General features: G+C 38.5%; 1 protein-coding gene across 4 annotated transcripts in view; it reads right to left on the reverse strand.

Annotated features, from left to right (window-relative positions):
- The window catches only part of ddah1 (dimethylarginine dimethylaminohydrolase 1), a 75120-nt gene extending 57084 nt beyond the window's left edge, over positions 1-18036 (reverse strand). For 2 of the 4 annotated variants that reach the window (XM_075485864.1, XM_075485865.1), the window contains exon 1: positions 17509-18033. In XM_075485864.1, the coding sequence (XP_075341979.1) occupies positions 17509-17802 (294 nt within the window). In that variant the 5' untranslated portion in view covers positions 17803-18033. Of the gene's footprint in view, positions 1-17508 lie in introns of all 4 variants that reach the window. The other 2 variants (XM_075485867.1, XM_075485866.1) reach the window with 2 other exon arrangements.
- Between the last annotated feature and the right edge of the window lie 6434 nt (positions 18037-24470).

The raw sequence follows: 24470 nt of genomic DNA on the forward strand, positions 1-24470 counted from the left end.
TGGCTAAGATGTTAACATCAATTGAATAATTTTGTATTATCATTTAAGAACCAACACTTAAAAAAATATTGTGTTCTTGATAAGGCAGAAAAGCTGGCACAAATGAATTGAAGCCATATTTTTGGAAGCTGCCATATATTACAGTCAGCATGATGAATGTGAATAGAAGATAGACATAGCCATCATGGTCAACACACTGTTGAAACAGAATTCTTTCAATGGGCCAGCTGCGGGCGACTCGTCTGATTGCAAAAATATGTCAGATTGTACTGAAGTCTGCAATTGTCCATCTATGTTTTTAATTGACATTCTGAAAAAAAAAATATCTCAGTTCTGGTAAAAAAGAGCTGATGCACATTAAAGTAACAAAAGAATAAATATTCCATGTACATGACAGATTTTCTGAATGATCAGCTGTTTCTGCTGCTAGATAAATGGTCAATGATCTTTCATGTTGGAGAAATCACAACATATCCGGTTAAAAAGATTTCCAAAGACTTCTCCCTTTTTTTCTATCATATATGGCCATAACAACTGGTTTTCTTAATATAAAATCAACCGCATTCATAAATAACTTCTCTAATCTTGATGGCCACTCAAAGCGCTTGGCAGCACAAGCTCAACAGAAAAGTAAATATACATATCTGAGAGGAAGCAACCCGCAATCACCCTTCATATGTCACAAATTCTTTAAACGGTGATACAGTTCCGTGCGTGCTGGGTGTTTGACTAAAGAGAATGGAAAGCAGAAAATACAAGTGGGTTTTTAGTGTTGTCTTTGGCGTGAGAACAGACTGAGAGCGGACATCACACCACACTGTGACCGCTGTGAGTAGACAGACGAGGCAACACGCACCTATCTGCCTTGCTACCTGCGCTGCCCCTGTGTACTTGTCACACATTCACATAAATCATACTAATGTGAATACATGCATGCTCAGAAATATGGTCATTTTCACTGTTTTTTTTTTAAACATGGATAAATCTGCACAATTTCCATATTGTACTAATTATCAAAGGCTTATAGTTTGTGGAAAACATAACTTCAGCTTTGTTTTTCTAGATAGATGGTCATTTTGATTACTTTAATGGTTAAATTCCAGCTGCAGAGACTAACTTCAAGTTATGTTACATGCCTAACACAATAAATAGCCTCTATTTGTACCAACAAGCTTGGATACATGCATGTCCTATATACAGTTTGCTAGTACCAGGACCTCTTTTCAGAACTGTCATATTTTTTCATGGTGAAGATTAAATAAGGTGGTGGATATGTTTCTCACAGACTTTTAGTACATTGACATAATAGCATCACACAATTGCGGCAGATTTTTGAGCAACACCTTCATGATGTGACTCTCCTTTTCTATTTCATTTCAGATATGCTAAAACAGATTGAGATCTGGTGGCTGTGGCCTTTTAAGTCTAATGAACTTATAATCAGGCTAAAGAAACCGGTCTGGGATGATATGAACCGTACGACATGATGCATTTTTCTGCTCAAAGTAGTCATATGAGGATGGGTTGTGGTAATAAAGGGGTGGACATTATCAGCAATAATACTGAGGTAGACTGTAGCGAGAAGACACCACCCTTCCCCATTACATGGATCCATACAAACAGAATGGATTCATGATGTCAATATTTTTTTGTTTTCCACCATTGTTTGTATACCATCAAATGCAAGAATGTTTGTGTTTGTTCAATGTTAGCAGGACAAAGAACAGATGCAATTATGACAAATTACTTTCAACCAACACAAATTGCATGTGGGTGCAAAATATGCAACAGACAAGTTTTTTCCTCTGAGCCTCCACCCTCCTTCTGACACTTGGAAAACATTTTGGCACCCAGTTGATACATACTGTCCTCTCCTGACTCATCCTCATGTGGAAACTAGACACCTGAGTCCTACCTCCTGTGTCTGAGAACACACATAGTAGCCATCTCTGTGTGAATGAAAACATGTATAATTGTTAAAATGCGTATTCTTATGATTTTTTTATGGATCCACAAGCAGTAATGATTTACTAACTGAGAAAATGTCTGCTTCAGGAGAAACCCTGAATATGTGTGGATTAAAACTTCAGAGCATCAAACATTTTGAAAATGGTAAACCTAAAAAGTGTGAGATCTATCAGAACCATGGTGATACAATTTAAAAGGCAAGGGATTTTAGTGCCAGAAAATACAATAATAAAAAATAAATAAATACAATATTCCTTAACAGAGCTAAGAACACTTCTGTTCAGACAAAACTCAGTGCATAAGGAATGCAACGAATCCCCTAAATCACTTACTTCAAACTGCTTACCAATTCAGGAGTTTGGCTAATTTATCATAAGGAACTAAGAGAGGCGGTAACACTTCAGTGCATTGTTGAGCAGCTGTATCTTGAGCAGCAAATTCTCTCATTACTTTGGCTACGATTTAGTCAAAGTTAAACTCCATTTGAGAGAGCTCTGCACTTTGACATAATTAAAAACTGCCCTGCAAACAGCATTAGTCAGACTGACTAATACAGCAGAGAAAGATGCTAACTCAAAGAGGGTGGTTCTGAGATATATCACTTCCATTAAAAACTGATGAGTGGGCCTTTCACAAGAGGCAAAGAGAAGGAAAAGTTCACACACAGGCGGGACTATCTGCTCCATGCTGTGGTAGATCGACCAAAAATTAAAACAAGACAAACGAGGCATGCATCAATGACACTTGATGCACGCACCAGTTTGTGATTCATGAATATGTCAAAATATACTCAGGGGTGTCAATTATAATAATAATAATCTCAGACTTGTGCATAACCCTGGGACTATTTATGACAGAGTGCTTTCATCTGATACATAAAAGATGTTGTGCATAAAGAAGAATCCCATTTAAGATGCATTTAAGAATCCCAATTTAAGAAATCTTAAATCAACTTACCATACTCTAATGGCACATGTATGGTGATTTCCCTTCATATAAATCACAGCACAAATGAGGATTTACTGAGAAATGTCTAAAAAAAAAATAATCTTTTAAAAAGACCACAAAACAATGATTGTGCAGGAGATTAAAGGCAAGCATTTTTTTCTGTGGTGGGCTAAATAGTTGGTTTACAAATAAAGACAAATAAACTGCAGAATATATTCAAAAGAAATGGTCTGACCATCATGGGCGGCAGGTACTGAAGGCTAGGGTAGACTGTGCCAACCTTTCCAAATGTTATACTGGGAATTTTGCAAATTATATATAATATATGTGCACAAGTTATGTAGACTATTATATTGTGTGTGTGGGTGTTGTCCCTGCAGCCCCCTGGTGACAATCAGGTCAGGTGATAATACAACAATGTCGTCACCGACCTGGCCCAAGGTGAAATGGGTAATGGGCTGGCATTGTAAACATCCGGCTTTTCGAATCGCGCTATTTTGGAAAAAGCATAAAATGGATATACAAACTTTTTTCAGGGCAAAGGAAAAACAAAGAAGTAATTCAGAAGCTTTCAGCAGCATCAGTGACACCACACCTGTTGCTGCAGAGTCAGCAACAACGAGCCCCGGTCATCTTAACCCGGTCACCGGAGAAGCTGCAACTTGTGCCCACTGGCCTGCCTCTGAGGAACGATGAGCCGGGAGGGGCAAGCGATGACTTGGGAGATATCCCAGAACAAAATTCGGGAAACATGCTGACCATGAATTCTGAGGGAACAAGATAAAAGCCTTATATAACACCTTGGGTCTGGTAATGAATTCCTCACACGTCACGTGTTCTAGAAAGATCACCACGTGTTTGGACACAATTGTGCTTCCCAAACCACAATACACATAGCCAATAACAAACTTTCCCATGTCAAGTCTAGACTTTTTTTCTCAAGATAAAATAGTTTCCACTTCAATGGAAGGTTTTTGAAATAAACACTAGGACATGTTTTTTTGCTGAAGTCACATTTAAAATCAAAATTGAAAATCGGCTTCTGGAGAGAAATGGCGAAAGGAATGAAGCATAAGCTGGAACATGCTGCAGAAACAAATCACTTGGTTTTCTTGTCAGAGAGATCATTTTGAAACAATATATGTATTGAGAGTTGAGCAGATGTGAAAACAGTGTTTTTGTCTCGGCATTGCTTCTGAGGCTTCATCCACTTAAGAGACGTAGCTAGAATGATGCTGAAAGTAGGAATGAGTGCTGTACTAGCTTGTCCTCCCAGGACGCCATCCAACAAGGAAACAATGACAAAATTGACTTGACTGACTGTATCAGCAAGAAAAAGGTTATGAGGACAGGATGTGAAATGTAGTTATGTCTGCAGCTGAAGATGTTTTCAGTGTGAGGGATATAATAAACAGACATATATACACATCACATTGGGTTAGCGCTACAGGAGTGCCTCTTTTTCTTTTTCCTTGGTTTGCACAAAGGCTGTTTACAATGTGAATAGCTATAGTGGTATGAAAAGTCATAAATACTTTAAGATGTGTCTCATAACAGATGCTGGCATCATAGCAGTATGTCATTAGTGAGGTGTTTAGTTCAACACTGACCATATATTGACATGCAAAAATCCATTCTTAAAAAAAATGTGAAGCCAAGTTTGGAAGAGTTTAGAATCATCTCTGTGTCTGCAGGGCTTTGCGCTCAAAAACAACCCAAGTGGACGCAACATGGATGGTCTAAAATTATGAAGGAAATTTGTGATACAGTACTTTTTTAAAACTCGCCAGAAATTCTTAAGTTAACTTCTTTGTGAAATTTGGAAATTTGTGATAAAGTACTTTTTTTTTAAACTAGCCAGAAATTCATAAGTTAACTTGTAGCCTATGATAATGATATAGTTGGTTGTGCTCAGTATTTCTTCACTTACTTCGCTCTTGATGTGGCTCCAAGTCGCCGGCAGCACTGCCCTGTTTCACACAGTAACAGTGTGCCAAAGCCAAAACAGTTTCAACCGTGTTCTTTCAAAACAGCCCTAAGCCCGGCCTTCACAACATGTCTGCATACTCGCTGCCTGATCGTGTGCAGAATCAAATTATTTCAGCTAGCATGAGCTCACTGGAAAGAAGACTATTATGTAGTCTGATGGAGGCATCCTTTGATGTTCTGTCGATTTAAATTGCTAACTGGGGGAGAAAACAATCACATCAACCTCTTGGTAATAATTACAAGCAGGATAGGAGAAGCATTTTGACAGGCTTGAACGTGCAGACCGGCTCCGGCGACATTACGAATGTAAACTTTTCACTTACGTTAACACGAATGGTCGTCCTCATCAAAAGGTTTTTACTACCACAACCCATGACTGATTTCCATTGTCAACACATCGATCCCATAACATAACTGAAAACCATTTATTTTGAGTAACTAATAATAATATCAACACTACTGTGAGCAAACGGCAATGAAAAAAGAGATAAATTAAATAAGACCTTACACTAAGAAGCTGTAAGCTGTATATGTGAGTCATTTTCCACATGCTAGCTGCCCTATTGATTGCAATGTGGTTCAGAACTCCACCAATTTGGCATGTATCAATATTTGTCATGAATAACAGAATGAATTGTAGACATTCATTGTTCCTTGATGCGAAATCCATATAGCAGGTATTGTCTTTCAGTGACAATGATGTGCAGTTACTGGATGAAATTTGGTACAAAAACTGACAACTGTCTGGAAGTGACCCATCATTTCATAAATATTGCTGCCTACATTTTTCTATTATTGCAGCGACTTACATTTTACTTTTATCTTCAAATCAAGACTAAAACAATTTCTGCAGTTATGACAGATTAATCATTTAGTCTCTAAAATGTCAGACAATGTCAGCCTGCTTTATTTGGATCAGTCTGGATGTTCGGAGCAATAACTTGTAATCTCTCACTAAAAAGATAGCCTTTGAATTTTCACATTTATGAAACGACAAGCAGTGAAAATATGGCTCTTTGACTTATGGTGAGAGACATTGTGTAACATTAAAAAACAAAACCACATGGACTTTTTGTTCATAACCACCAAGAGAGAGACAGTAAACAAAAGCTGTCTGGCTGACATATACAGTAGGATATGTTTATTAATGAACAAATTACTGTATTTAATACATGCTCAGTAGGTGAACCGCCACTTTACCACAGGTATATTTCCGTTTTATGACTAGAAATGGCTGCCAAATCCCATCAACAGGACTCAGGGTAAAGTTATGGCTGTGAAGACAGTTGTTGCTCAGTGACAGCAGAGAAAACTGGGTCTTTAACCATAGCTGACGACGCAATTGACAGGAAAGACTGATGGCCTTAGGCTGCAAGATGTAAAATGCTCCCATCTCCAAATGGCAAAGAAAAAAGCAAATGGCTTTCCATCGCCAGCAAATCAATGAAGATGATGTTCACAGTATGTATTCCCTCAGGGAGTATGTTGTTTTTTAAAAGAGTAAGATAAGAAGGGTGAAAGTGAGAGATCCAAGAGTGATGAGCAGAAAGATTACAGCACACAGGCTTGACGGGATTTATTACAATTAGCCCTGACTGATGTCTGCTATATTTACAGATTGTTGATGTTGCAGAAGTAATTACAACAAAATAATGAGTTATCTATTTAGTTTGGCGAGGGTCAATGCATGGTAACTTAACTTCTTTGCACAGACATTGGGTGACATGGGTGACGTATTGGAATGTGTGGGTACAATAAGTCATCCCTGGTTATCATATTTTGGGTAGAAAGGCAGCCGTGCAGAGATAACTAGAAGGTAACTAAAACTTCACAGACATCTCCTCGTCAGGATAAATATAAACAAAATGTTCTCAACATACATAAAGACAAGTTTATCTTGACCTGTTGGAAGGTTAAAAAAACCACATAAGAGTATTAATTTTTACACCATGGTTAATGATGTTAACACAGCTGTGTCATATATAAGAATAAGAATAAGAATTCCTTTATTCGTGGGGAATTTTTTTAATATATATATATATATATATATATATCTCTTCCACCAAAAGTCTGTCTTCTTTTTAACCACCCAAACTTAAATAACAAGCACAAAGCCCCTTATAACATACTGTTTGTTCACGTAATGCGATTAAGATTGATTTCTTCCACATTGCTTAATTTTACTATTTCTTTCGCTAATACGTGACCAAATTTAGGTCAAAGTAATCAGAAAATATTGTTTCGATGGAGGCTTCTTTCTCAAAGCAAGGTCTTAATCAGGTTTAAATCTCAATATTACTGCACACGTAAATGTAGCCATTGTGGTTCAATCCCTGAGAAGGAATGTAAGGAAAAATGTAAAACACTGGAGACCTTGCCGCCTACTTTAAAAGATAAGATGACTGCCTGTAACCATGGCCTGAAAGTATCTTGTAATGTGCAAAATGATTTTCTCTCTCTCCCTTCGTCGATGTTAAGTGCTGCTCGACTGTATCAAAATACTAGTTTTGAGGACCAGATATATTCAGCGATTGGCTCTAAATGCTTAGAAAAAATGACATCACCCTGCACCTTCTGGGTGGACTTAAAGCTTTGGCTTCTACAACTGTTGCATTCACCGTAAGGAGGTTTTCTGTTAATTGTTCATTCTATGAATTCTAACTAGGCTTAACAAAAATACTGGTGTGGAATCTAAATTCTTTCTTTAAACTTTTGAGGTTAATCTGAAACTCTGTCCATTACAAATAATGAGGTTTACCAATTTCAATGATTCATACAAATTTAGTAAAAATATTCTCTGTCTCATATGGCAATGCCACACAGGTAATTTTATTCATGTATTCCCATCAAACCTCTTGGAAGCAAAGGTCAGTTTGTCTACTCTTTAGATTTGATAAAACGAAAAGCTCAAAGTGCAATGCTGCAGTTTCTGCTCCAGACTGTAAACAATGATTTCCAATCACTGGTGAAACATTAACAAACCATCTACTCAAGCATTCAGTAGCAGCAACAAACAACAAGTAAACAGTTGGGAAAATACTCAAAAGCTGTGTTTATTTAGACTCTTCGCTGGTCAGCTGGGTTTGTACTTGTCTTCTGTCAGATCTCTTAACAGTTCAGTGAACCAAACACGAAAAGCAAGGTGAAAAGTGAGAAAATCTTTTTTGTGAAAGAAAAAAAATGGGACTTTTCCATCCCTAAATTTCTAGTAGTAAAGGGGCTTTTGTCTCAACTTGCGCAGAACCCTTTCTGACTTTAGCGAGACTTTTCTCAGCACTGCTATCCCTGGCCCACTTCCTGTGTCTTCCACTGTTCTCTCACATACCAAACCAGACATTCACACACCCACGGTGACGGCTGAGTGTGACCGGGTCATCCTGTGAGGCTGAGAGGAGTTCCTGTTTGAGAGTGTCCTGCAGCTGTCTCACAGACTGATGCACTATACTGTGTTGGAGGGGCTGTGGTAGGTGAATCTGGGGCCAAATGGGGCAGGGTCCGAGGTGATGGCATGGTAGGGTGGAAAGCTGTCTGCTCTATTCATACAGCCCTGTCTTTACTCAATACACGAGGAACAAAGCACTGGAACATGTTAGCTGACCCACACACACTACACTATGAGTATGCTAAGTCTAGAAAAAAAAGTGGAAGAGAAAGAAGAAGAATACTTGGATCAGCTGTCTTGGCCACCTTTTATTTTGTGTTAAATTATTATATTTTCATTAATTAATCACAAAAGTCAAGTCAAGCCAAAAACTGTCACTAAAGACTCATATAGCCTTGAAATATTATGAAAAATCAACACAATCCAGTCAACAACGATCAACTATAAAGAATTGCAACACAGCATCATGACCTTTAACACAGTGGAGGAAAGTATAGTCTTTCACTTCAGAGGTTTATGGATCAGGACGTGACAGAAATTCATCTGGTCCACAACACCAAGTCTTAAAATGAAAGAACACGTTAAATATTACGCCTCGTCTTTGAAGCAAATGTATCGAAATTTAAAATACAGTCACGTTGTGTGAAATACTCAGTATACCCCATGAAGAAGCATTAACTTGAAGTAATCATTTTCTCTGTGACGTCAGCAGTATTTCACATGATAGTGGAGGAATTTTGGACCTCTCTTCCTTACAACATTGATTCACATCATTGAGGTTTGTGGTCAAATAATTCTCAAGGTCCACCCACAGCATTTCAGTTGGGTTGACGTGTGGACTTTGAGCGGACCATTTCAACATTGTGATTAATTTATTTTCAGCTGTTCTGTTATAGATTTGCTGCTTTGCTTGTGCTTGGATCATATTCTTTGCGTTGCGTTATCCAATTTTAGACAGGCTTTTGCTGTTGGACAGATACCCTCACATTTGACTCGAGAATAATTTGAAACACAGTGAAACTAAAGTTCAACTTATTGACTGCAAGGTGCCCAGGTTCTGTGGCTACAGAGCAAGAAAAAAAATCACCTCTCCACACTGCACATGACAGTTGATGTGAGGTTTTTTGTTGATGTGCTAAACCTCTCCACTTTGGTCTTTGGTCTGTCAAAAAGATATTGTTCTCTCAAATTATACTTTGTGCTGCCATGTTCTTTTTAGAGAGAAGAGGCTTTCTCCCAACAACCCTTCTAGACAAGCTGTATTTGTTCAGTCTACTTCTAATTGTACTGTCATGAACTCCTAACATCTAATTTGCTCAGTGGGGCCCGTAGAGTCTTAGATGTAGCTTTTTTCTGTTTTGTGCAACTCCTCAAGTGATGTACAGTCTGACCTTGGAGTGAAATTGTTGGGATGTCCACTCCTTGGAAGACTGGCAACTATCTTGAATGTTTTCCACTTGTGAATAATCTTTCTCATTGTAGAATGATGGGATTGTCTAATAACCCTTCCCAGACTGATGGGCATAACTGACTCACGTCATCTGGCTGCGTTCACCAACTACACGCGGGGGCGTTCCCTTTCCTCACACAGCCATCTGAGGAGCCTGGGAGTCATTGGTGTTTCGTCCGATTAGAAAATAATCAGAGCCAATCATTAATCGCTGGGTGGGACTTTGGATGAATGCCTTTAATCCTGAGATTTTCTTTGCACATACGACAATAATCGTTCACTGATCGCTCCTCGCTCCGTTTCATACTATCTGCCGCCATGGTGTTTGTTATGAAAGGCTAGCTGGTTGCATAGTGGTCCTGGTGTCGCTCTGAGCTACGTCACGGGTTGAGTCATTGGGAGTGGCTGAAGTGGAGTGTCAGTCAAGGTGACGGACAGATTCTTCATCCAATCACATGCACGAGTTTTAGAAAAAATAGCCCCATTTGAAATCATGTCGGTTGTGGGCTCGTCCCAGATGGTATGCGAAAACCAGAGGGCGGGAGTCAGGTAATGATGGGCAGCCACTAGCCATCAATTAAACAGGGGCATTTGATTAGCAGCACCTGGTTGCAACTTACTCTCGAAATTCATATGGAAGCACTCGGTTGTTCACTCACTACTTAAACATTTGGCTTAGTTTGAGTTAAATAATTCACGATACTGTGCAATATCTTGTGTGGTATGATTCTGAAAAGTTATATTTAACTTATTGTAAGGCCTAGTAAGGAACATATTTCTAGAAGGTTAGATAATTCTAGATTTATAGAATTATCTAACCTTAGCTTCTAAACCTGTTTGAATGATCCATATTCATACAAACCTACAAATATTCTTGTTTCTTTCAGTTAGCTGAGCTATATTACAAAGATCCAATCGGTAAATAAGGCTGACGTTTTTTGGTGTTTAAATCAAATTTTAAGATTGGTAGACATTCATTATGTTACTTTTAAAATCCTCTCAGTTTGTATCATTATCTCATAGATCTAATGTGATGGCTATTAACCATGTAACATCTTATAATCTTAATACTCATATATTAGCTGTCAAATATGGCAGAGTGCTCTTAAACTCAAAATTTATAACATAGGGTGTTTATCTGTTGCTTAACAGGTCACTTAAAAAAAAACTAAATCAAAGAAGTAATTTAAAAGGATACCCACTTCTCCAGGTATCCAAGGTACTAAAACACCACTGCTCACGTTCTTAAAATATTCCTTAAAATCGTTTTATGCTATTATCTAGTCTTATTCAGACATGTCAAAGCTTGAACAGCGTAGGTTATCTCCAATTCAAAGTAAAACAAGGAAGAATAAGATCCATATGGTGGTTCTCAATATGTTTTGAATATATGTAGATTCTTGGCAGCCCAGTAATTCACTATCACTTTTCCTCTTTCCTCGGAATGCTCCTCATTTTGAAAGTAGGGTAACTTACATTTTCACAATCAAAGTTCATATACATATGTCATTGTACCTGCAGAGCATGGTATTGTTCTAAATTTGTGATATCTATAGTTTAACAGACCTTGTTGGACCAGGTGTGATAACCTCTGTAAAACTGAGAGACAGCAGTGCTGGGATGTTACAAATGATCAGCCAGACAAAAAGTCAGACAGACAAACAGCAAGAGGAAGGGCAGGTTAAATGTGGAAGGAATTTGACAGATGGCTGGGGAAGGCACGTTCACCTCGTCCCATATGCTTCTGGTGGGTTCAGGTTGTCTCACCCTCCTCCCACGTTCACACTCGGATGTCATGTCTCCCTGAAGGAAACAAGGTCGGTTCCGTAAGGGAAGTCATATAAGAGCAGAGAGGGCGGCGAGGAATCAGCATCTGCAGACTGTCTAGTCAAAACACGGATTTTTTTACTGTCTGGTTAGTTTGGAGGTAAGTACGTGAGGCATGACCGGAAAGAGGCCCACATGGACACAAACTGCGAACCTAAATATTACGTCTATAATAACATGACCTAAATATTGTGTCTGTGGAACAAAAGTTTCCATCCTGTCTCCAAACCTAAAGACACCTAAGCTTTTACACTTGTTATGACAGATTTTACCACTTGTAAATGACCATTTCTTTCCAGACTCTGTAAGCTGAACCCACAGTGACTGTTTACAGAGATAGCATTATAAAGATACAGTAAGTATCAAGTGGCCATTGTAAAACAGTTAATGATTACACTGTAAGTCATCAAAGTGTCTAAGAAGTAGAGGTTAAAAAAAAAAAGCTCAACAGTAACCTCACGGATATTTAAATAGAGTTTATTCAGTGGACAAAACTAAATCACACAAATAGTCTGTTCATTTCTGGAGCTCGGGGAACTCTTGTTTGACTAAAAGCAGTGGCAGGAAAATAAAAAGCTGCTGCTAGTCTGCCAGCAAAAACTGATGATCAAGGTCTAAATGCACAGAAAAAAGTCAACCAACTACAGTTAGTAGGAGAGAGCTTATATCATAGGAAGCAGTTTTGATCTTCAGCAAGTGCTACTTAGCGTGGCAGATGAAATGAACCTGGATTTCACTGACAACACTTCATTTTTTGTGTGAAATCTAAAACTTGTATGTTACCTTGAAAGGTTCTATGTAATCAAATCATCATTGTATCTTATCAGGAACAACGCTTACATAATACTAACTAATACTCTGACACTGGAAAAATTGAAATGAACTTTCATGAATGTTGGCCGGCTCAAAGCCACTCATTTAGAGGCAGTTTTCCAAACGTTTAATGTCTCAACAAGCAAATATGCAGGGGGATTTAGTATTTTAAGTGTAAAGAGGCTATGAAAATGCCATCAGTCCACAAGGTTATTTGACAGTTAATAATATCTATATAAGTGGGGAAGCCAGTTAAAAAATGTCATTGTCATATGACACCATTTGTAAGCTGAATATTTCAGTTTTGGCTTCTAGTTTACTCTACATACACCAATATGAACACTAATTCAGAAAAAAAAAAAGTGGTGGTAGTTGGGAAAATTTTGAAATGGTGTAATCACAATGTCTGTCCAACACAAATCTTAAACTCAAATGTTTTATAATACTCTCAACACTGTCTAAAGCACATGTAACAGAAAGGACAACTGAAAAGATTATGGTGCCTGCTAAAGTGGAGTCTTTATGGTAAGTTGATGCCTATTTAATACACAATGGCTGTATTTTTCTTTAATTTCTTTCTTTAAGTCTTCATTAGGTTGTTTGGAAGTGTTTACAGCCTCAGTAAAAGATAGAAATCCTGAGATACTTTAAATAATCTGACCCTGAATCCAAAGATGCAACAATCACCTCAATAATGTAGTTACCACAATACTTTAGTCTAGTAAAAGTTCTAAACAGAAATGATCTGTGTGTGCTTTTTTTTATCATGTGAGACTGGCTGCCAATCCAATGCAGTCTCTGTCATAAGTCCAACTTTTGTTCTTATCCTTTCATTAGCTCTGGACAATTTCAAATCATGGTGGGCAATGTGGCAAAGCTATGGGTGTGTTTGAGCAGATAAATGGATGCAGTGCAATTTCCTAACCCTTCAGGCATGAAATTGCATTTCCACCTTACTACAAAACAAAATACAAACAAAACAGTGTTGTATCAAAAATCCATTTCACACCCGATCATCATCACACCTACAGACACTAGATCACCAAGGGCGAGGAAACATCTTTTGGGATTTATGAGAATCTGATGAGAAGCAGTTTGGCTGTAATTTCTCAGCTATTCACTCTGTCACAGATAATAAACCCAGATATCCTTTGAGAGATGGCAATTTTGTTCACTTGTGTCCAACAGCTCTATGTACGTCAGTATCAAAGATGGGAACCACAGGAAAATGAAGACTATAACATAAGCAGTAGATGTTAAAGCTCTGCTAACTTGGGAGTCAATTCAATGAAAAAAATACAGTCCTCTCCAAACTGTCTGACTCCACTGAACAAAAGCTAATTTAATTTGTTGATACAGAAAAAACACATTATTTGGATTCACCACATATCTTGGAGGTGTAATGTATTTTCTTAAATAGGTTAAATTAGTTATCTAGCTCACAATTGATCCAACTCTTGGTACAGGTCATGGTTATCTCTCGCCTCAACTACTTTAATGCTTCTCGAGATAATCTCCCAGTATTAAGGGTGAAACCCGTACAGATAGTCCATGATGCAGTTGTGTTTATGGTGTTCAACTAAATAAAGCGCTTGTCACTCCATTTCTCACTGAACTCTGACTACCCAATGACACCACTCTCTAACACAAGCCACTAATACTTGCAGCCAGAGTAACTTCTGGCTGTTCACTCAGCTATGTAAACTTGATCTTACAGGCTAAAGCGACCCCTCGCCTAGCACTCGTAACACCCGCCAGTCTCAAGGAAAATACATTCAAATCTTAAGTTTATGGAAATTCAGAAATACATCCAATGTGTACATTCCAAATATGAATGTTATATTTTATGTTATAAACTAACCAAACACCTTTGGCACATTTGTGAAATCACAGAAAATAAAGTGTCAGTGACAGAACGTGCCCCAGGCTGAAAAGAAGATATTGAATGTAATAGAAGAGGACAATAACAGTTTCCTACTAGAGTTGAAAACAGGTCTGTAAGCTCAAAGCACATCAGTTAGTTCCACTACCCCGGCCAATGTCCTTATGAGGCCTTGTATGTTGGTTAATAAAGCTGACACCCACACAGTGGGTCCTGCATATCCTATGTCATAAATGCATTAATAAAAACTTGTAGACACTGCTGCAAGTGCAAAAAAAAAGTAAAGTTTTCAGAAACATAAATTGGCAACATATTTTCTTGGTAACTGAGTTGTAAACTAAAATACCTTGCCCACACTTTATTTGCACTTTTTCATGTGCTCTTCTTGCACTTTGTCCGTATCAGTAGATAATGGCTAAAGCAGGGTTGCTTATTGTACTGAAACTGGAATATTGCTCGTCACTCAATACTCTTCTGGTTAAGGTAGTTTTACTTTATATGTTGTTAACTTTGATAAATTGTTTAACCTTGTGTAAAATATCTTGTTTCCAACTAAGTCTACCGTTCTTGCAATATGTAAGCTTAATTTTACGTGCTAATTCAAAAGTAATACAGCTGTCAGCCTTTGTACCAGTTCAGTCAAATGCACAAGTAATCATGTGTTCACGGCGTGATCATAAAAGTACTATATTACAGGTTTATTCAGATCACGGTTTGCATTTTCCCGGATTATCTGACATTTGCTCCAAATTATATAAAGATGGAATCATTTGTATGAGCTGCTGCTGAAAAAACACTATCAATAAAATATGTGAGCAAGCAAAGACATGCTAGTTTTGTTTGGCACAAGAGTGGCTGCCGTTAAATTCCGAATCAGAGCTTTTACAGGAATACAGAAGAGTCTGCTAAACAATCTTCGACATGTCCCACAATAAAAGTATCTATTACTCATGCACATCTGCGGCACATACATTTCCCTTATTTCCTGAAAAATGCATGGACCTTTTTTAATTAGAACATTTAAAGGGTACTGAATTATTTTTTCTTAATCTGTGAGTTATCTAAATTTAAAGTCGAGGTCAGATAAAGTGGTTGAGATGCTGCTCTGCAACTGACATGTAAAGCCAAGAGGGCTAACAGAAAAAATGAAATGCAATTCGTGGGTCAGGTAGATATTTTGTTTTAATATATTTTTTGTCATTCATTGTTATTCTGTGCATGCAGAATACATCTCAGTGAGATTCCCTTATGTGGCTGCAGTGCTGTTAGTATTTCTGAAGAGTCACCTATATAATTACAACCTACTGGGCCATGAAATGGCTCCAAACCCATTAGTATTTGTTCCAGGTTCAAACATGTTTAACACAAAGGAAATAATGTGAACCATAAAGGGTTCAAAGCAAGCAAGACAATCAAAGTCTTGGCAATTTGCAGCTCTGCATTCACAGAACAGATCTGCACTACACAATACAATTTCCGTAAGTCGTCCATCTTATGAAGCCATTCACTGAGTAAAGCTTTTAAGCCACTGCATTATATCATTATCTTCTTTTAATCATTTCCTAATTGTCTTATGGAGTTGTAACATATAAAATCCATACTGCAAAAATATATTACAAAAAGAGATGGTCTGGTTTTCTAAAGAGCAGTTCAGAGAAAGTATGAGCTAACTCAATAAGCTTACCTGTAATAGTGTTAAAAGACGATTAAAGGGAATTTGAGGCAGACCTAATGGAGCAAAATGGCTTCTTTTTTCTTTTTTTTCTAAATCTTCCCACTTACAGTTGAAATGATCTGGACAAAGTTCATGTTTTCACAGGCAGCACATAAAGCTATCCTGGTTAATGATAAAGTCACTTGTTTAACCGCTTTCTGTTTTTTTACGAACCCAAGAAATGTGCGCCCAAACTGACTCGTTGCATAACAAAGCCACATAACAAGTAGTAACAATCCTGAACACTGCATCAACCATTTTAGCTGTAAACTTAACACCCATAATGATTGGCTACTCAGAGAATCCTGAATCCTTGTTTCGGTGCACCTTGAATTGTCATCTGAAATTTTAAAGCAATGACAAGAAATGATGAATTATACTTTAGTTTGTGTTATCAGCAGGATATTTAATGTGCTTATACCCTCACTTGCACCTCAGACTTTGCCTAGTTTTCAGTTAGGACTTCTGACAGCATCCCTGGGTGGAACAGATGAGAAAAACAAAAAAAAAACACCATCCGTCTGAAACATGACCAACTTTACAATTTAAATATGATATATGGATAGGTGGCATGTGCAGATGTATGCACATGCAAATGTAACTTGCATCATAAATCAAATGTGGTGGGCAAGGGTAGCAGCACTGAGCTTTCCAATCAATATCTCTGCTGCTAGTAATGCTGAGGGACCATTAGCACCAGTGAGCCAAGTAAAGTGACTGATGTGGAATGACAGCAGCATTCACAGAGCCTGTCTGACCATTTCACTCATTGTCATTCAAATACACTCACACATGAATACCCTACATTGCAGCTGCCCTCCAAAAGTAACCATATGCAGCCATACTGTTGTTTTGTTTTAAAGAAATATCTTATTTCTCTCATTTCATTAGAGTCGAGATGCCTGTTATTTCTTAAACTGCATTTGCATCATCCTCAACCAATAGCAGAGTTATGAAGCACCAACTCCAAGGATGCTTTGACAGCATGATGATACAGAGGACCTGCATAGATAATACACAGTATACAAAAAAGTGCATGAACATAAATAAGTCCCTTTTTTCCCCCCATCAAACTGACAAATGTCCAGCACAGATTGTATCAATGAATAAATAAATACATTTTTAAAAAACCTTTGAAAAGGGCGTTGCCTTGCTCCATGATCCTATAGTAATGGCTGATCCCCAGCACAGCTGGATACTAAGAAATCAGAAGTTTCACACATTTTTGCAAAAGATTTTATGAGGCTAAAAACGACCGTCCAGGATGCTAAGTTATTTATGAACTTACTCATATTCCTTTCATTGTAAATCAATCAAAACTGGATGTAACTTCCTAAAGACTGACACACTGATCAGAAACCTTAATGATTTGCCCCTTGCCAACCTTAAATACTGCGCATCCTTGCATCATGATAATTGCATGCCAAGTGAGTACAGGGGAGGGGGGGGCTCTTTCCTTGCACTCTCACATTAAACTCTTTTTTCTTTTTTTTTTCTTTCTTTCGTCACATTGAATCATGCAGACTCGTTCCTACCTCTTTTCTTCTGCTCTCTGCTCCAGGTCTGGTGATAAGCGCCGTGTCACCGCACACTACGGCCGCGTCCTCCACGAACACGCAATCCGGGAGCGACTCGTCTGCAGGGAGCTCGACCACGTCCAGTCCGAGCCTCGTCTTCAAGACCTCAACGTACGCCTCATGCTCCCTCCGAGCCTTGGCCAGGTCCACCTCCGCCTGGCTTGTCCTGAGAGCTTCTTTGGCCAGGGATGCGGGGATTCCCCGGACGACGGCGTGGGTGTAATGACCAAAACCTGCCATCAAACCAGCCATGTTTTCGCTTTCCTTGACTTGGCACGCACAAATCTGAAAAAAAGAGGATTAAAAAATACCCTATCAGTAAATTCAGCGACTGAATAAGAAGAAACACAACTCAGTTGACCCGATGCTGCCCGTCTTGCTTATTTTTCCTAGTCAGTTTGTTGGTTTTTTAAATCTTTATTGCTGCACACAATGTCAGTCAGCTCCGCTCCAATCTCTAGGCGAGCGACAGCGCTTCGGTGACGCGCACCGACCATCACGTGAAGCCTACGAGTCCGTCAGCCCTCAGCAAGGCGTTCAGCCCAACAAGTGAAAAGTCAGAAACACACCGAATCGATGCCTCAATCACTTTCACACAGGGATATCAAAGCACAGCCTGCAAGTCAAACTCATGCTTTATTTTATTTTAAAATATTCAGAAATCGAATCAGTTTTTTAGATTATTAACAACAGTTAGCCTATGGCATTTCTATCGGAATCAGTTAGCCCAACATAATTATGAAAATAATATATTATTTATCTTTCTTTAAAGTGCAAAACACAAAGTTGGAGTTGGTCTCTCTTTTAAAGCAATACTATGTAACATTTCTACCTTAAAATAACAGCTTGAAAAAAATTGTGCGGCTAGAATGAGTTTTAATATTACGATTGGCCTGTCTCCTATGCCCTTCGGGGGTCTGAGTTGGAAAAACTGCGCTATGTAACTCAGCCCGGTAGCTGAGCGGAAGTACTTCGACTTGCTTTCTGGCACACCTACCGCAAAAATTAATAGACCCCTCTCACGCTCCCTGGTACATTTGATTACTCTTACCTTCTCGGTCGACATAGCTTGCACCTTCTGACTCCTCACCGGTTCGTCAACAAACGTGAAACGTGAAAGCGAAAGGGTGTTGTATTTACGACAGTGATAGCCTAACCGTACATTACCTCCAAGCCTGTAGGGGGAGCTCAATAATGGGCTTTTTGAGAAGTTACATTGTATTGCTTTAAGCGAGTACTCTGTTTTGGATCATTTACGAAGCAAAACATTATTCTGAGCACACTACTTTTGAATGTTACTGAACAAGTTGATGAGCTTTTTCACCAATTTTAGATTAATTTGTCGGTGAATCAAAAATATCCATAGAAAACCTTGAACAAGATTGGTAAACACTAGGGTTTCCTGTTTACAAAGTGAACCGTTTAAGCCATTGTAATAGTCTTTCAGATGTTGATGGTAGCTATAGGATTCTGTACAGTTTAGGTTACTGAATGCTACAATAAATTGAAGCTTGAAAAAAAAACCGTTTGTTGAGAATATTTTTTTTCATTATACCTTAACTTATGAACAAACAACTTTGACTTTATCGACAGTGTTGGTGAGTAATGCAAAAACCTCTCACTTTTTCTGAAAATGTAATGCTTGCAGAATTTTTTTTTGGGGGAGGTTTTTGTTTGTTGTTGTTATAGGAGCCATAAAGACAGCTCAAGAGGTTATGTTGCACCGATAACAGAGGAGAATTATTTAGATACAACCTGCATTTTTTTCAGATTTGACGAGTTGCCCTCATACAGAAGGAACCCCATGTGGACAGACACATAAGAAAAATAATTTGAAAAAAGAAATGTTCTGCTAAGAATTGAATGGGAGAACAGCATGACTGCAAACAAGGGCCATATGTGGATATAGAAAACGTTTGGAATGTAGAGACGCTGAATCACATTTTTGATGCTATGTTAAAGTAAGATGTATTTTGAAAATGAGAAGCACATCTCCCTGTTTGCACCTGATATTTCCAATACATAACTGCTTTGCTCTCTGCAAAGTTGAAGAAATAATGTCCACAAACATCAAGGGCAGAGAATATCAAAAGGGGCTCAATGCTTGTGTGAAGTATGGGAGGAATGGCAGGTGGGTGGGGGCTTCCATTCCCTACGGTACCATCTAAGGAAGGTTCTGGGCCCGGTGAAGCTGTCTCAATGGATGGAATGTTTCTTCAGACGTCCCAGAAGCACATTCTTCCACGGCAGGACTTCGGTTTGTCTTTTCTTGTTCCAGATTCACTCAATTATCCTCGACTGCTCTAAACATTCCAGTACATTCCATGAGCCCCACATTCCCTTTTCCACTCCAGCCAGGATCACCAAACACCACCACCCTAACACTAACACTTGCCCCGACCCCCCCAAAATCATTCCTCATCATGGATGGATGTGGCTCAAGAAGAGACCCTTTTCTCTTTTCTGAAGAATTTTAGTTACTTTACATTTAGGAAAGCCTTCATTTTTTGACACACCTGGCTGGTGCATTGTGCAGCTATGAAATCAAACAGTGAGAGCAGACATGGCCGTCCAGCTGCACAGCGCATTGACAGCACTTCTTTATTTGTCTGCATGATTGGACTCACATTGAGATTCTAAATGTCTAATGTGACAAAGACATGCGTGATTACATAGGCGAGCAGAGTGTATGTAACTATCAGCAGGCAATTTAGTATACAAAATAAAGTAATAATATTCCATTGAAGTAATCAGAGGGAAAGGAATGGATTGGCCAATTTCTAAAACCAGCTACAACGTGGTCATAAACCTGATATTTTTCATCAACAAAAGTTTAGAACTCTTTTGTTATGAGCCTCAGACCATTAAGCAGCAATCAACAAGACACAAGCAAAATCTTAAATAGCTCAACTCTCAAATGATATTCAAGAAAAGCAAGGAAGTGAAATCACTGATAAAATTCTATTCATAGTGAAGCATCCCATACTGGAAGTAATGGTGCAGGGGTAGAGTTGGTATGACAACAGTCTACATGTTGAAGGTCCCTAAAATCTATACAGTGATCTTTCATTCAGTCACCTGCCAAGTATTTTTTGGAAGTGCCTGTCACTTTCCAGGTTTACAATAAGGCCTGATGATTATGTGTAACAAGCCATCTGATGTTTCATCTTCATTTGTGACAGCTTTTGCCATGAATGAGTTACATGTTCAGAAATACAGCTCAGAATCACAGACAGGGTGTGGTGATCATTAAGTACTGAAAGACACATAGCAGATTTAGAACTTTTTATGAAACTGGTTAACGAGAATAGAAATGTAGAATATAACCAAGCTATTCGTCATTGTGCCATTTTTAATATACGAAGAATAAACCTGGCATCATCCTGGGGATAACATTCTGCCATTTTGTCAAAGCTGGTTGTGACTCAGATGCATCTGCGGTTGGATAATTCTGTAATTTTAGGCACTAGTCAAGTTAAACACTTTAACTCGCACAAATCTAAACCATACAGAAGTTAGTTTTTCAGAAATGGTCACCATGGATGAACTTGCATTTTCAGCACTAAACTAAACCCACCACTGAAGATGAAACAAGAACATTTTCCTTTTTTTAACCTTGCTTAAAAACAATCTGACTTAGCAGTTGCAAGTTAAATAGATGTTACATTTGTGACATTGCAGAAGATGTCAATCACATTTTAGTGAATATTTATGGGACTAAAACAAGACAAAACGCTTCAGCGTCATCTTGTTGACCACATTGTAGCTCAGACCAATGAAATCAACTCTCAGAAAGTTAAAAAAATCAGAACATCCCAAAGACAATGAAATTAAATTGGTCCACAAAATTATAATGGGTTAAAAAATTCACAATGGAACCCATGAGCAACTTATCGTGTAATAAGATTATGAAAATTACATTTTCACTTCAGTCAGTTCAGTCTGCTGTTTGTTTTTATTGTTGTAACAAAGACTTTTATGTCCTCTTGGCTGAGTTTCTTTATAAAAACAAGGGATGTCAGCTAGATTTATTTGAATTGAACCTTTACCCTTTTTAGAGAACCAGCAAAGCCAACTTAACAAAAGTATCATAAACAGATCCAGTGAAATTCAGATTAATCTGTCTATGAGCGTCTGTCTTCCCGCAGTCATTTTGGATCTATATTTCATCGGAACTTGAGTTAGTGTTTGGATCATCTGTTTAACTTTGGGCAGCTGTTCACACGAAAACAAAGCATAACTCAGAAGACTTCCTGCTGCTCCATGAACTGACAGAGAAAGGAAGTGTTGCTTGTACGTACTGCATTCTAGTTATGACACTTCATCTTGAATATACTTTATTGGAATCTGTTGTTTAAACATGCTGTGCTGTCCTGTTCTGTTCCTTCTGACACTCAAATATGAATAGGAAGGCTGAGAACTGCTCGCCAGATACATCCTCAGCATTGATTCTGAGGGTTATTCTCTTTTGAACTGCACTGCCGTGGGAATCTGACAATGATTTTCCATTAAAATGAGCAACAAAAGGACACACGACCCCTTAAATTGTGATGAACAGTGAAATCGCTTAAACTTCCCAGCTATTAGCTGTGGAGCTGCCCATATACCCACATAACAAAGCAATGAGAATAATCCAATCATCCCTTACGAATGAAAGGAAAGACGTGTGTATGCTACATGCTTGATAGAGGTTCTCACATAGCTTACGTGGAATTTATGCCAAAGCAGTTGCAACAATGAGACGCACAGCCCCATTTCTGAATGTTTCCTGAAATGAATGGGTAATCGTGGAAAGAATATTAGTGTTATTCTCCATTGACGTACAGTAGAAACACTGTTTCCTGTTGTTTTAACACAGAATCGGAAGACACACCATACAAGCAAGTGCACACAAAATTCCATTGCTGAGAGGCTTTTGGCAACGAAGCACTTCCATAGTGACATAGTTCAGTTTCGATATTTAAATCACATAAAGTTTGAAATGCTTAGAGAAAGGTATTTAAAAATGAATAAACTCACAGACCGTGATGTCATGACTTTTAGCTCCCAAAACACTGAATCCTACTGACCTTATATTGCAAAAAAAAGGAATATCATGTTTACTTTCCTCCCAAATTCCTCAACCTAATTATTTCTAATGCAAGCTTTCTTTATTGTCATTACTTCCATTATATCGATATTTTATTCACTTACGAAATGCACACCAGAGGTAGTACACATGTGCTCACGGAGACACACCCCCTACCCAAATAGGCTGCACACACAGGAACTTCCCCAGTCCAAACACTCACGCAGACATGAGTAAGAGGCTTTACAGTGCAGCCACATAAATATGTCCTGCTGTATTTGAAGAGAGAATGGAAGTTTATCTTATCACATCACCATCTGGAATCTTGAATCGGAAGTATGAAAGTATGACCACAAAAATCACAACCTAAGCCCAGACAGTCCGCGTGGAACAACTACCAGAGAAAGAAAATACGTTTCGGGAGAGGGGGGGTTATTTTTAAGAATAATAAAATCGCTCGGATTCACGTAAAGATAATACGATGATGGTTCAGGGTTTTTGCAAGTACAAGCTGATTCAGCCGTCAACTAGAGCTCGTTGAATATACTGAAAAACAAAAGAAGTCAAAACTCACCGGTGAGGCTCTTCGGCCGTCTTGTTCGCGGTTGTTGTCTCATTATATTAAGTCTAAATGAAAGGCTACTGGAAAACGGAAGTGGTGAAATGTCCGATCCTGTTAAACAAATAAACTCACTACTCTAATTCAACATATCCTCTCTGGAATCTGCCAGCCGTTGTCAATCATAACTGTGAATGGTGCGTCTTTACGCACTGCGTTTCCCTGGTTCTCTGGTTAAAGTGTTCATCAATAGGAATCTTTTCAAGACTCAGGTGAAAGGGACTTATTGAGACCCCTGTATTAAAACGTAGACAAGTATTTGTCTCCCCCCACAATCACCACCAGTGACACCACAACATCTCTTATGGAAAATTGGATCACTTCACCTACAACAGGACCCACTTTCCTCCCCACGAAATGTGGACAGATTGCGTGAAAAGTCAGAGTGCCTCAAGGAATGAATGTGAAGGAATTTCCCTGCATGGAGAACATATTTAACAAGCCTTTAAGCTGTCAGGAACGCTGGGCAAAGGGAGAGAAATATGTTAATAATGTAGGCTACTGCCATACCAAATATGGCAATATTGTTACGTCTGAGCTTTGCTGCGCATCTGGAAATGCTTAAGCTCCAATGAATAAAGGCACTGGAGAGCCAGAAATAGACACCGTTGAACGTATTTCTGCCCACATCTAGAAGACTAACTGAGAAAAACACATTTTGTTATTAAAATGTGACATGTAATACGTTGTTAAAAGTGTATTTCACTAATTGTTCTGATCAGCAAAATCGGCACTGACAAAACAATCCCAATCAGAGTGTAGTGGTCCTAAAAATAAAATGACACCAGGATGAGTTCATAGTATTTTTTTTAGCAATGTCTTCATCCTTAATTCTGGGATATTTTGGCATATGTGCTTGAAAATCATCACAACGTAATTCTTTCAAATATATGAGAACAAAGTAAACACTGGAAAGTCGCCTCAAAGTTAACTCCAGCAAAAGTACCTTTAGTCCATTGCTTCAACAGAAAAGTCCATTGAAGCTGAGTTGATAGATGTGAGAAGCGAGCACAGGAAGAAAATGAAAGGGAGGATAAACAAGAGGAGAAAAATATGAGACGGAAAAGTGTGTTCAGATGGGATCCAGGGGGGAAAAATCCATCTGAGCAAGAAAAAAGGGAAAGGTTTAGACAGGGTGGAGCTTAGGTCTTGGATGGAAAATGCGCCGAGAAACATTCCTGGCATAGTTTGGGAACAGTTCAGCAAGCAGCCCAGGGACGACGTCAGCTTCCC

This window comes from Odontesthes bonariensis, chromosome 15 (genome assembly GCF_027942865.1).
Source record: "Odontesthes bonariensis isolate fOdoBon6 chromosome 15, fOdoBon6.hap1, whole genome shotgun sequence".
Lineage (NCBI taxonomy): Eukaryota > Metazoa > Chordata > Actinopteri > Atheriniformes > Atherinopsidae > Odontesthes > Odontesthes bonariensis.